The sequence below is a fragment of the Puma concolor genome, chromosome A3 (assembly GCF_028749965.1).
Source record: "Puma concolor isolate L17-30 chromosome A3, mPumCon1.1.hap2, whole genome shotgun sequence".
NCBI lineage: Eukaryota > Metazoa > Chordata > Mammalia > Carnivora > Felidae > Puma > Puma concolor.
The window spans coordinates 32,435,174-32,449,871 of record NC_141669.1 but is presented as its reverse complement, the minus strand read 5'-3'; the positions used below and the strand labels follow the sequence as shown (position 1 = coordinate 32,449,871).

The 14,698-nt window shown below is 36.7% G+C and overlaps 1 protein-coding gene across 4 annotated transcripts in view; it reads left to right on the top strand.

The window, feature by feature from the left end:
• Positions 1–14,698, top strand: part of MAP4K3 (mitogen-activated protein kinase kinase kinase kinase 3) — a 206,459-nt gene that overhangs the window by 122,639 nt on the left and 69,122 nt on the right. For all 4 annotated transcript variants that reach the window (XR_015249002.1, XM_086700431.1, XM_086700432.1 and 1 more), the window contains 8 exons: positions 3,156–3,211; positions 3,816–3,863; positions 7,784–7,826; positions 9,547–9,619; positions 12,441–12,572; positions 12,782–12,844; positions 12,930–13,011; positions 13,101–13,211. Coding sequence is in view for 3 of the 4 variants with exons in the window: in XM_086700431.1 (XP_086556557.1) it covers positions 3,156–3,211; positions 3,816–3,863; positions 7,784–7,826; positions 9,547–9,619; positions 12,441–12,572; positions 12,782–12,844; positions 12,930–13,011; positions 13,101–13,211 (608 nt within the window). In the remaining variant the exon portion in view is untranslated. The remainder of the gene's footprint in view (positions 1–3,155; positions 3,212–3,815; positions 3,864–7,783; positions 7,827–9,546; positions 9,620–12,440; positions 12,573–12,781; positions 12,845–12,929; positions 13,012–13,100; positions 13,212–14,698) is intronic.

Here is a 14,698-nt window from a genome sequence, read left to right as displayed (position 1 = left end):
ATGCCTGCTTTTTTCCCTCTTCTATTTCGGCTTTCTAAAGTATCATTAAACCAATTTTTATATTTTGTTTTACGGCTCTTAATTCCATCACTCTATATGACTTTTTAAATTTAAATCTTAAAAGAGAGAACTGTATTAGTTGTCTATTGCTGTATAACAAATGATCCCCAAATTTGGCAGCTTAAAACAGCAAATATTGTGTCTCAGTTTCTGAGGGTCAGGAATTCAAGAATGGCTTAATTGGGTGAGTCCAGCTCAGATTCTCTCATAAAGCTGCAGCGTTGCTGTTAGCTGGGACTGCAGTTATCCAGGCCTGACCAGGGCTGGAGAATTTACTGTCAAGTGGTTTCACTTAATGTGGTTGTTGACAAAAGCTTCAGTTCCTTGATGGCTGTTGGCAGGTCTCAATTTTTTGCTCTGTGGATCTAGCCATGGGACAGCTTGAGTGTCTTCACAATATGGTGGCTGGCTACCCCCCTCCCCACCCCACCCCCGCCCCGCCCCGCCCCGCCCCAGAGCAAGTGATTCCAGAGAGCGGGAGGAGGCCACACAGCCTTTTATGATGGAGTGGCAGAAGTCATATGCTGGCCCTTCTGCCATATTTTGTTCTTCAGAAGCAAGTCGTTTCTGTCCAGCCCATACTCAGGAAGGGAATTAAGTTCCAACTCTTGAGGGGGAAATATCAAAGAATTCTTGGACATATTTTAAACCACCACAGGTGTGTGTGGGGGGCGGGGATACATTTTGAATTTACATTTTTTCATGAGTTTTTTCCTCTCCATTTGTTTACTTTTTCTTTGAAGAACTAACATTAGAACCTTTTATTGTTCCAGCATAATGCATTTTCTCCTCTATTGAGCATTTTCATTTCTGTTTAATATTGTTAACAATTTTCCACAGTTTTTCATGTCAGTTATGGCGAATTGCTTTCTCATTTATTTAATAATTTTGAGTTCTGAGATCATCGTCAGTGGGAATTATACATGGCTTTTGAGAGTGTATCTTCCACAGTGGTTTTTTCCTGTGACCCCAAGACGTCAGTGTATCCAGTGTATCTGAACCCTGAACGTGAATGACCAAGAAGCCTGTGGTGACAGCATCAGGAGAAGATATTTTCCCCTATCCAGATCCCAGGCCATGGCACAAAATCCTGAGTCTTCTCCTTGTGCTTGGCTACCCTTTTAAAATGAGGATGTAGGGGCGCCTGGGTGGCGCAGTCGGTTAAGCGTCCGACTTCAGCCAGGTCACGATCTTGCGGTCCGTGAGTTCGAGCCCCGCGTCGGGCTCTGGGCTGATGGCTCAGAGCCTGGAGCCTGTTTCCGATTCTGTGTCTCCCTCTCTCTCTGACCCTCCCCCGTTCATGCTCTGTCTCTCTCTGTCCCAAAAATAAATAAACGTTGAAAAAAAAAAAATTTAAAAAAAAAATAAAATAAAATAAAATGAGGATGTAGTCCTTCGAGGGTTCTGGTTATGTGGGGATATTTGTTTTAACTCTGCCTCTACAGACCTATGGACTTTTCTTCTGTGTTCCTGTAGGGGATAAAATCAACACCCCAGCTTACCAAGATTGGCCTTTCCCTTAGAGACGGCTAGAATATTTCACATTTTTACCATTCTGATTTTCATTTCCTCTTTGTTTTTGGTTCCTGGGAAAGTCTCTTACTGTTAACAAACTTAGCTAGGCATTTAAAAGATTATTTAAAATACTCTTTTCTGTCATTTGTAGGTGTTATTTTCAGGGTATTCAGATTGTTTGCCATACTGTGGAAACAGAAATCTAAAGGATGCCCATCTTACTGAATGAGAGTGGGCTTACAAACCATAAGAATTAGTTATATGGCTTGTCTTCAGACACTCAGACCCAGACTTGTCCTCAATGGAAACTTTTTTGTGTGTGTGTGTTTATCCATTCATTTTGAGAGAGAGAGAGAGAGAGAGAGAGCACAAGAGGGAGAAGGGTAGTAAGGGAGAGAGAGAAAAGGAGAGAGAGAGAATCCCAAGCAGGCTTTGCACTATCAGCACAGAGCCCAACACAGGGGCTTGACCCTACAAAGCGTGAGATCATGACCTGAGCCGAATCAAGAGTCATATGCTTAACCCAGGTGCTCCGGTAGAATCTAAGTGAAATACATTTCTCTCTTCCACAATTGTGAAATACCACAAGTACTCCAAAGTAAACATTTTTACAAAGTTGTTAAGTTTGGGTAAATATGGGATTACTATCTAGCAAAAGATTCCACCACTGGAATTTAGTTCCATTCTTAGAATAGTCTCTCCCATCTAATGTATTTCTTTATTCTAAAGTGATTTAGTAGTGAAAAAGAGAAAACTACTTAAATGTCTTCAGTAGTGGATAGATGCACACAGAGAAATATTATTTAAATAATATGATTTAAGTTACATGTATTGATATGGAAAGGTGTCTGTGGTAAGTGAAAAGGGCAGGTTTCAGAATTGTATATGTAACATGATTCCATTCATAATCTTGTGTGAGATGCATAACATACATTATTTAAAATGTTTCTTTATAAGATTGTCTGGTAGACCTTAGGCCAAACTATTGATATTGAGTAATTACTGAGTATTATTGAGTAATAGTTTGGGTAAGGAAGAGACCTTTACTTTCCAAACTTGTCTATTGATTGCATCTTTATGAACATATATTATGTTTATATATATGTTTATGATCATATATTAATGTGCTGTCAGCATAGATAGGGACTCTCTGTCTCCCTCTCTCTCCGCTTCTTCCCAGCTTATGTGTGCACACTCTCCTCTCTCAAGATAAATAAACATTAAAAAAGAAACTAGCTAAACCTCTAGGCCATGATTTATTTCTTTTAACATTTAAGAGGTAATATTGATCAGCAAGGTACAAAAATGAAAATACAATTAATTTCAGAGAGTATTTCAGTCTTTTATTCATTCCACAACATTTGTTTGCAGCTTTCCCCTGCTAGGCACCGTTCTGAACACTGGAGATACAACACTGAAAAAACCAGGTTTAAAAAATGTTGCCCTCATGAAGCTTATGTTTTAGTACAGTTTTTTAGGTGTATTAAGGCTACTGCTTAGTGGAACTTGTAAAAACTTTGCCATTTACTGAAAAACATGCTTTGACTAATTTCATTAATATAAATTTTCTTCTCTTACAGTAACGGGACCTCTGTCAGAACTGCAAATTGCATATGTTAGCAGAGAAACACTACAGGTAAATCCAGTGCTGATTTAACATTTTTTATTAGACTGTTTAATTATTGTGCATTGTCTGTTAAGTAAAGTAAGGATTGAACATCTAATTTGGTAAATTCTTGTATATTAACACATTTTTAATTGTCTAGTAGACTCAAATTTTATTTGCAGATAAGCACTATAAAGCCTCAGTGTGACAATATGACCTCAAATTTAAGTGCTGTGAATTTGTTGTTTCGTATTTTTATACTTCTCTGAATACCAAAGAAAGGCTTAAAAATTAAGCACTCTTATGGGAATTGAAGCTCATTTTAATACTAATTGCATTTATGCTTTTTAAAAGTTATTTCAAACTATTTGCAGAGTTTAGTGGAAAGTATTGTCTTAAGAAAATTAGTGGTTCCAACAGAACTTTGCCTTTTTCATTTTCTTGATTCTTCTTTTAGGCTATTTCAGTAAAATAAATTAATGATTACTGCTAGATTATCTGTGATGAGTAAATAAAAAACAGAAACTGCTACTCAGTTGATCACTTTAAATCCCAAAGTATTCTCTGTAATAAATAAAGTCTTGTTAATTTTTCTGTTTTTTTTTTTTTTTCTTTTTCTTTCTTGAAACTCCAGGGATTATACTATCTTCACAGTAAAGGAAAAATGCACAGAGATATAAAGGTATACATCATAAGTTTAACCTAATGGCCCTCTCTTCATTTTTAAATACTCAGACCAAACTGTTGAGCAAAATTGTCTTAGTCTATCTGATGAATTTCTTACCTGAAATATGTTACTGTAATAAAATTAAGTGACACTTTTAAGAATTTTATTACTTTTTTAAAGTAGCTTTATTGAGATACGATTCACTTTGTTGAGATGTGATTCACTTGCCACAAAATTCACTTGTTTAAAGCATACATTTATGGATTAGTGTTATAATAACCCGTATTAGCTTATCTCTAGTTATTTATTTGTAAATTGCAAATTAAGTCCTTAGCTTCCATCAAGTTAGGGTTTTTATAACATTTCATACTTTGAATATTTTAGAAAACTTTGGTAGTCTTAAGGAACTATCATTAATAATGTTTCAAAATGGATAAATTCAATTGTAACATCTTCTGATGATCTGATTTAACTGGCAGAGGAGAGCAGGTGCACTGGGTGTGCTGGGGTCAGCTCTGCGGTAAACCAGGGTGCTTGGGCAGGGCTTCCTGAGGTTCTTTCTAAAGATACTGCCATCTCCCCAACTTAGTTCTTTTCTTTCATTTATTTTTCTTTTACCTTCTTCCTCATTCATCTTTTCTCCTATTTCTCTCCCCCTTTTATTTTCTGAGGTTTTCTCTGGCATAAAGGTTCTTAATATTTTTTTTCTTAATCATGTTGTTCTTTGAGTCTCTAATGAAAGCCATGGACTCTCTTTTCAGAAAATGTCCTCATGCATATGCCTTCATATTTTGCATGAAATTTCAGTGAATTCTCAGATCATCTGCTGAGATCCTTTACTTTAAGTGTTTTTCATAAGCCATTTAAGACCTAAGCAAAGAGCTTTGGAGTTCATAGGGAGAAGTATAACATGAGTGCATTAAAAGCACTGTGTCATCAGCACATAGATGATCTGGAAAGACTGATAAATTTGTGTCAGAAATGGAGGTTGGAGTGCCTTCCAAGCAGAGGGAACAATGTAAGCAAAAATGAAGACGTCAGAAAGTGTGGGGTCATTTTAGGGAATATAAAAACTGTGCCATATTATCAAAGAGAAGAGAACATATGATGGGGATAGCCGGATGGTTTTGTGCTCGATTCCAGGAGGAATTGTGTGATGAACTTCAGAGTTTGAGCCCAGCTGGGGAGAGTGTGACCATCACCACTATTTCTACCCTGGTCTAAGCCATCGGTCTGTTAATACCTGCACTTCTGCAGCAGCCTTCTAACCAGTCTCCCTGTTCCTGTTCTTGTGTGTTTCTGCAGTCCTTCTCCACCTTGCAACCAGAGTGATCTTTTTAAATCAGAGCTTGTCACTCTTCTGCTTATAAACCACCATCCCGTTACTCACTATAACATCCAGATGTTTGTTTTGGGGGTTTTGTTTTGTTTTGTTTTTACCATTGCCTGTAAGGTGTTACATGATCTGGCCCCAGCTTTTCTCTCTGACTTCATCTCATACTCCTCTCCATTTTACTCATTTTGTTCCAGCCACACTAAGCTTGCTGGTTTTGGAGTATGTTGACTCATTCTGGCGCCAAGACTTTGTATTTGCTGTGCCCTCTTCCTGGAATGTTTTTCTCCCAGACTTTGGCATGCCTCTGCACCCTCACTTCATCTAGATCTCTGCTCAGACATCACTGCCTTAGAAAGGCCTTCTCTTCCTGCTTTACTTGGCTTTAGAGTACTTCCCTCTTCCTGGCTTTGAATCATTTGTTGGTTCATTCATTCATTCATTCATGTGTGCATGTATTTTTAGATTTTCTTTCTCTCCTATTCACTGTAAACTTCATGAGAGATGGAGCTTGTTCTCATTTATTACTATAACCCTAGAACATAAAATAGTACCTGATTGCTCAAGGAGAGAGAGATGGAAGGATGGAAGGAAGAGGGGAGCATCAGAGGCCATAGATGCACGTAATATGATATAAACTGCAATTTAGGAAAATTAGTCTGGAGCTGGGCAAAGACCAAACTGAGGACCGTGGCAGACATCTAGATCTCTGGGGCTTAGATCAAATTAAAATCCCTGCTGTAGTCCCTTCTCCCTTCTTTTTCTTGTTTCTCCCATTATTCCCAGTAATATCAGGGGGTACAGTCTTCTTTATGGCTTCCTCTTTTTTGGGTGGGGCCGGTTTCCTAGTGCTTTTCCTGTTAGCCTATAATTACATGATTGTTGGCACCTTGGACTAAAGATTTAGCCTGCTTACTTTTGCTTGCTCATTTAAAAGTTACAGAAAAGGCAAAAAATAAAATTTAGAAAGTCTCTATACCTTTGGGCTTGTTGAAGATGTAGTGGTTTTATCATCTTTTTTGGAGCTCAGATCAGGGAGTAGAGGTGGCCAGAATGCTACTAACATTGAAATGGGAAAAACTGAGTTTTTTTTCCCTTTCTGTGTGGGGGAAAAACCCAGTTCTTTCCGACTATATGCTTCTCTCCTGAGGCTTCTTTACTACTCACACAGAACACTTCATTCTGACCTTGGTGGTTACCACATGTCTGCAGGTTTTTCCCCGGTGTGATACCAGCTGGGTGTCCTACAATTTAACTCAATTCTGACACTGTCTACTTGGAGAGAGCATCAGATCCCACAGATAAGGGCTCAGCCCCATGAGACTGTCCCTTCCCCCAACACACACACACATCAGATACCAGTTCAAGCCCAGTTTATCAGCTGTGCTTCTGAGCAACTGACTGTATAGATTGGAGGTTCCAAAGACCCCCTCCTTGAGTTCAGTTAATTTGTTAGTGTGGCTCTCAGAACTCAGGGAATTATTTATGTTTACCAGCTTATTAAAAGATATGATAAAGGATACAGATGAACATCCAGATGGGAGAGGTGTGTAGGGCCAGGTGTGTGGGAAGGGGCATGGAGCTTCCGTGCATTCTCCAGACACACCCCTCTCCCAGTGCCTCTGTGTGTAATTCAACCCGAAAACTCTCCAAACCCCATACCATTGAGATTTTATGGAGGCTTCCTCATGTAGGCGTGATCAGTCATTAACTCCATTTTTGGCTCTTCTCCCTTCTCAAGAGAATGGGGGGCAGGGCTGAAAATTCTGAAGTTCTAGTCATGGCTTGGTCTTTCCAGTGATCAGCCCTCATCCAGGAGCCATCCAGGAGCCTACCCAGAGTTGCTCCATTAGAACAGAAGACACTACTCTGTGACCCCTGAAATTACAAAGGTTTCAGGAGCACTGCATCAAGAACCAGGGTCTGCAAGCATATACTAGAACAAAAGATGCTCCTAGGGCTCTTGTCACTTAGGAAATTACAGGGCTTTCAGGGGAACTGGGCTAGGAACCGGGGGGTAGAAACCAGTGTATATTTTGTTATCTCACAGTCATGCAGCCAGGTGACATTTTAATCCGGTGGGCCTGTGGCTAGTTGTTTATATTCTGGGTGGTCCTCAACTGTGGGCAAACACATTAAGATAGACAGCCTCATGAGTAAGCAGCAAGGTTCAGTCTTATGCACCAGCAGTGGTTCAACTGATGATGAACTCCTAGAACAGGAAGTAACACGTTTAAGATGTAATACAGGAAATGAAAATGCCAGTATTAGGTCACGTTTTAGGGCAGTCACAATGTTTGATCAGTAAGAATATAACAGATGAAAACTAATACATCATTTTCATAATAACATTCATATTGTGTTAATAGCAGCGTTTTGCAAGGTAGAACATTTTATAAGAATAGTCAAATTGTCTTAAAAGACCCTAAGTTTTCCTGCAAATATAATAATTTAACACTTTAATTGGGCATACTTTAAATTTTAAGTATTTCTAGGTCTAAGGCTGCCACTTGTGATCATTTTATATACGTATATTTGATCAATTATATGTGCTGTCTGATAAAAAGTTTCTTACTTTAACTAAAATGTTCTCGCTTTGAAGGGAGCTAACATTCTGTTAACGGATAATGGTCATGTAAAATTGGGTAAGTAAATTAAAATTTTGTCATTTGAGCAAATTTATTCCAGAACATAGTAAGTTTTATTTGCCTCTGTAAGATTAGTTTTTCCCTCAGCATCCGTGTATTTTTAGGTGGAAATCTCTTTGAGGGGCATATGTAACCTGTTTCTGTTCCCTTTTCTCCTACATGGGGATAGAGTCCGCCCTTCACATATGACAGATTTGTTGTAAAGATAAGGCAAAATAGTAATTCTTCAGGAATTCTTTCACCTGTAACCTGAGGAATGTGACTTTTAGTAAGAAATTTGTACAAAATTGCCTTGTAACCAAAAAACAGGGTAAACAAACAAAAGCCAAAAAATCAATAACACCAAAAATCCCACAACCTTTACGTTAGCATTTAAAACTAAATATAGTCGGGGTGCCTAGGTGGCTCAGTTGGTTAAGAGTCAGACTCTTGATTCAGCTCGGGTCATGATCCCAACAGTCGTGGGACCCAGCCCCACATCGAGCTGTGTACTGACAGCGCGGAGCCTGCTTGGGATTCTCTGTCTCCCTCTCCCTCTGCCCCTTCCCCACTTGTTCTCTCTCTCAAAAAAAAAAACAAAAACAATATTACTAATATAAGGATGTAATTTAGATGCTGGATGTTGCTTTATTTCAAACTGTACCTTTTATAACTTTTGGTTATGACTAAAATAGAGTTCCAAACCTAAATAATAACTTAATTTGAAAGTTTGAGACTGGGAACATGTATAGTATAGTAGTTTTTATAAACAGAATCATGGACGTTAGGTATTAAATGAAGAGTTTAATAAATAGGAAAGTTATTTTGGATTATATATTACTATAAGACAAATCAGAATTCAAAAAACATTTATTTTATAAAAGCATGAATAAAACTATTTTGAATTATAGCCTACAGTAGGACTGATCAGATATAAAAGTATCTATCTGATAATTAACTTACATAATAAAATTTTGCTGAGCTACCTCTAAAGATGAAAAAAGCATTTATCTAACTATTGATGTCATAGTGAACAGTTTCTATCAGCAGTTTAATATTTTGTGTTAATATTATGTGCCTTACTGACAGAAATCCTATATATAAAATGTTGGTTGATAAGGATTTAGAAATGACTGTTAAAAAACTAGAAAATATTTAGACCTCAACATACTTAAAGAATAGCAACAAGTCCTGCATAAAAACAAATTTCCTAGTGATTGGTGTTGGGATTAGAAGGTATTGCTAAGGTAAGATTTTGGGGAGCATTCTGTTTGGGTGTCTTTTCAGGCTAGGCAGATTTGCCGGTAGATTCTTGGTTTGTTTGATGTCAGTCATCATGAGTATGGCAGGAAGTGAATGGAATATATGACTATGTAAGGTCCCTTCCAGTGATATTCCTTGAATTTCAGGTCCTGAGAATTTGAAATTATAATATTATTAAGTCTGGCGGGTTAAATTTTCTCAGCTCTTTCTCATCAAAATCATTGACTTTTGTTTTCATCTGATTCATGCAGGGATATATGAGAATCTATTTGGCTGTAATACACCCTGACTACTTAGTGATATTTTAGTGCTAACCCATAAAAGTTAAAAAAGTTTAATGTGATGTTTAAGAATATCTCGTTTCTGTGAAATTAGTTTAATGAAAATAATTGTTAAATGTTTCTTCTCATGTTACTGTAAATCATTTTACCTTCCCTCAGTTTTCTTCCCTAAATGTTTCTTCTTTTTTTAATAGCTGATTTTGGAGTATCTGCACAGATTACAGCTACAATTGCCAAACGGAAATCTTTCATTGGTACACCATATTGGTAATTGTATTTTAATTGATAATTTAACATTTTGTTTTTCTGTCATTATTGAATACAGCGTTTATTGAAAACATACACTGGTCAAAAATTTTAAGACTAAAACAGATTAAGAAGATCATCAAGAGCTTATGCAGTGTAGGCGGGTACACTTGTGGATACACAGCCAAAGAATATTTTACCATGTTCATTAAGTGGAAGAAGCTCTAAAAAGATTGATAATGGCTTTTGGGAACCTTGCTATAAAAGAACTCTCGCTTGCTCTGTAGGGTCCAGCATGATTTTTATACATATTTAGTAAATGTTTGTTGATGATTACTGATCTCCAACTGCAGCTTCAGAGATTAAAAACTCTAATGTTATTACCCACCAGAGAGTGAAACTGTCTTCAGAACATGGGAAATTGTGAATTAGGCAAAGTAAATTTTTGGAACACACTCTGTCTTCATCTTTCTCTCTCTCTCTATATATATATCTCATGTCTTTCCCACATGAACTCTAGGGATGTAGAACAGAATGGAATGTCTTGTCCAGAGTGACTAAGGTTGGCAGTTCCTCAGTTAATCAGAAACATCTGTTGAATGGCAAATCTCAAAATTAACACAGATGTATGTTAAACCTTTTAATTTCAGGCTTATGAGTGTCTTTTTCTTTTTTACTTTCTTTTCTTTCTCTTTGTTTCTTTTCTTTTTCTTCCTTCTTTCCTTTTTCCTTTTTCCTTTTTCCTTTTTCCTTTCCTGCCATAAGACCAAGGCCTTTTCTTTGAGTGGCTCTCTAATTAGAGTTATATCTTAATAATGTAAACTATACCCATAATACATCAACTACATTTTCCAGGTTGTGTTTCTCTAAAGCACAATCTTTAGTTCTAAAGAACTCGGACGTACAAAGCATGTGACTTTTTTTTTTTTTAAGTCAGGTCTATGAGATATAGATTTAGCCTTACTAGGTGTGCAAGTCTCCCAGTGTTGAGAGACTTGTATGCTTTGGTGGTGAGAAATAGCACTATACTCAATATAAAAGATAGGTTTCCAACACCCAAGGAAGTGTTCTTTTGCCCCCTTTAGTAAATTCTGTCCCTTCATCCCTAGCCTCTGGCAGCACTCAATCTGATTTCTGCCTTTTCCCTGAATGTCCTACAAATGGAATTATGCATTCTGTAGCCTTCGTAGTCTTTTAGAGTTGTCATATTCTCAGCATAATTTTCTAGGTTTTTTGGTTTTGTCTTTAGAAACTTGTCTTTAACAAGCTTTTTTGTAAGCATTCACTTTAATTTTCATAACTTACCTTTTTAACCTGCTAACAAATCAGTTTTTTATAACGTTTAATTAAATTGCATATTTATAATATTATATAATAATGTATATAATATAATGAATAAAGAGGTTCAAAGATGAACTCAGTTGACTGTATAAGCATACAGCCTAGCTGGCAGGAGTAGAAGCACTAGCTGGGGTCTTTCACTTGTGTATTTATAGAGGAGTGGAGAACATCTCCTCGCACGGCAAGTGGGGCATATCAGCTTTATGCATTTTCCTTCTCTGCTAGTGTACTTGTACCAGTAAACTGGAAGATTCCAACCATCAGTAAAGTAATAACTGACATACTTTAAAATTCACTTTTCTTATGACAGTTCGACTTTTTTTTTTTTTTAATTTTTTTTTTTTTTAACATTTATTTATTTTTGAGACAGAGAGAGACAGAGCATGAACAGGGGAGGGGCAGAGAGAGAGGGAGTCACAGAATCGGAAACAGGCTCCAGGCTCTGAGCTGTCAGCCCAGAGCCTGACGCGGGGCTCGAACTCACGGACCGTGAGATCATGACCTGAGCCGAAGTCGGACGCTTAACCGACCAAGCCACCCAGGCGCCCCGAGTTCGACTATTTTTAAGAAGTACTTTAAGATTAGAAAGATTTTAAGAGGAAGCATTTTGAAAGTCAGAAGGTGTGTGTGTGTGTGTGTGTGTGTGTGTGTGTGTGTGTGTGTGTGTGTGTACGTACGTATTTTTAACTTCACCAATTTACTTGACTTCCCTAAAATCATAATAGGAGGACAAGGGGTATTTGTAAAGTTACTTACTAAAATCATTCTTTTGATATGTGAGAGTTGGTTATTTTCAAAACCGTTGTTTAGAATTTAAAAACTTTTATATTTGAAAATATAATTTAAATCAGTCAAATAAAAATTTATAGAGCTACAATTGGAACAAGACTATATAGGAAAGTTAAAACTAAATTTGGGTAATTTTCCTCTAAATAAATACAGTTTTAAAAAGCAGACACTCATTTTTATAACTTCCACCTTTAAAATAAAGCTGAAAAACTGCCAGTTAAATTTATAGTAAGTATGAGCTAAATACTAAATGAAGATTATTGATGCCCCAGTAAGTAGTTTTGGTCATATGAAAACAGAGGCTAGATTGCAGTTCACTGGTACAAATAGGTAAGAGCTAAAAATTATAGATCATTTATTGCAAGATGTTATTTCTCTGTAAAATTCTACATTGTACAGAGAAAAGAGATTAAGGTGTGGACAAATTTGGGTTATGTTGCTGTACTATAAATGTCAAGTTTTATAAACCTTTATAAGTATAGCAAAGTAACCAAGGAATCACCAGTAGGGTCTTGGGATGGAGGGTCTTTTAAGGGATCAAGATCTCGACAGAGATCTTTCAAATACTACATACTTATTTTTCAGATATCAAGGCCTAAGTAGGCCTCAGCTTAGAAAGGGATAGTTCCAAGTGCCTCTGGTGGGAATATGGAAGAAAATACAGTAAACACAAGTTTTGCAGTTTTTTTTTTCCCTGCAATATTTCCTTCAGGATGGCTCCAGAGGTCGCAGCTGTTGAGAGGAAAGGGGGTTACAACCAGCTCTGTGACCTCTGGGCTGTGGGAATCACTGCCATAGAACTTGCGGAGCTTCAGCCGCCTATGTTCGACTTGCACCCAATGAGGTCAGTGTATCATAATTGAAGAGTTCTGTGCTTAAATTAAGGGTGATCCTCTCACCCCCAGTACTTATTACATCATAAATACTAGTCTGAGTCTTGCTCTATCTTAGTAATTGTAATAGAATTATTTAATAGTAATAGAATTATTTATATTATATATTAAAATATAAAAGCTTAAAATGCTGTGTAACAATTTGTTGTTGATTTTTCAGAGCGTTATTTCTAATGACAAAAAGTAATTTTCAGCCTCCTAAACTAAAAGATAAAATGAAATGGTAAGTATTTTTGTGTTATTTACTTCATAATCATGACTAAAAAAATAATTAAAATTTAAAAGTCTTAATTTTCAAAATTTCTTAGGTCAAATAGTTTTCATCATTTCGTAAAAATGGCACTCACCAAAAATCCAAAGAAAAGACCTACTGCTGAGAAGTTACTACAGGTATTATTGTTCCCTGAAATATCTTTTTTTCAAAAGGTAAAATGTCATCCAATCATATTTCTAATGAGTGTTCTATATTATTTTTATAGCACCCTTTTGTCACACAACCTTTGACACGGTCTTTGGCAATCGAACTGTTAGATAAAGTGAATAATCCAGATCATTCCACCTACCATGATTTTGATGATGATGATCCTGAGGTAGGAACGGTTTTTACCAAGTATACATGTAACATATATGTATGTATGTGTGTGCATCTCAGAAGCAATATTTTAAAGTTCTGGGTCTGGTTTAAATAATAAACTCGTGAGGGAATAATGAACTCTTTGAATTGGTCTCTCCTAGGGAAGTCATGTGTTGGATTTTTCTTACTGTCTTCGTGTGTGTGACTGTTTTCTGAAAATGGCAAAGGCACAATCATCTAATCCACTTGGTGAAATTACTGTAGTTATTTCAAAGTAGTCATTTTGGATGAAGTTGCCAAATAAATCGTCCACTTTAAAAGAGAGAGTGCAGACAGGAAGTACCTAAGTCAGATGTTAGAATACATTCAAAATTTCTGTTCAGTTTTCCTTTTAAAAACAATCCTGCTACAGTACCTCATGAATTATTAGTGGTTAGTAGAAAGTATAGGATTGATTTTATTGGTGACTAAAACCTTAATTATCCACTACGGGAATGTTTTAAAATGAGCCAGTGTTGGGGTGCCTGGGTGGCTCAGTCAGTTAAGCATCCGACTTCAGCTCTGGTCATGATCTCGTGATCCGTGAGTTCGAGCCCCATGTCAGGCTCTGTGCTGACAGCTCAGAGCCTGGATCCTGTTTCAGATTCTGTGTCTCCCTCTCTCTGCTCCTCCCCCATTCATGCTCTGTCTTTCTCTGTCTCAAAAATAAAATAAACGTTAAAAAAAAATGTTTTTAAATGAGGCAGTGTAGTTGTTAGAGAATAAAATAACTAATATGATAAAAGGATTGATATCAAAGGAAGCTTCTTTTCTGTTGGCATACTTAACATTCCTAGCCCAGCTAATAATTGTGACACCTAAGAGAAACTTGGTAAATGTGACATGGCCGAATTTTGTTATTGGATATATAACTTGAGATGGATACCCTTGACCCTGATGACTGGCTTTATGGAAGATACTTAAAATGGTGTAAATTTCTTGATACTGAGGGAACGATAACTCTCAGTGGTTGGAAAGATGGTTGTGTATTGTGTTAAGTCAGAACATTTCTGTCAATTCACCATTGTTCTAGCTTGCCATCATTATACAGCTGTAATTAAAAAAGCTATCTGTCCTTTTGTTCAAAGTCTGGAAAGGAGTTTGGAAACATAAAACTTAAGGAATGTAAAGTGTTACTATTGATCTTATAATTATAGTAGGGAAAACTTGTTTTATTGTTATGCTTAAGTCTTCAATTTGCAAGGTAATGGGGGACTATAAAAATGACCCTGGTAGCCAAGACACCCTGCAAAGGGATCTTAATAATCAGTGGGAAAGTGACAGTTGTTCTGTGACTTTGAAAATTTTTTGTAAGAACATTAAAAATTCTCTTACTGTCAGTTTTAAATGTATAAGGAAGTGAAAAAGTAATTAAGACTAATATTTACTTACTGCACTGTTATTTAAAATATTAGAACCAGTGAGAATTAACGTGTTTTGTTTTTTTACAAAAAAACTTGCATA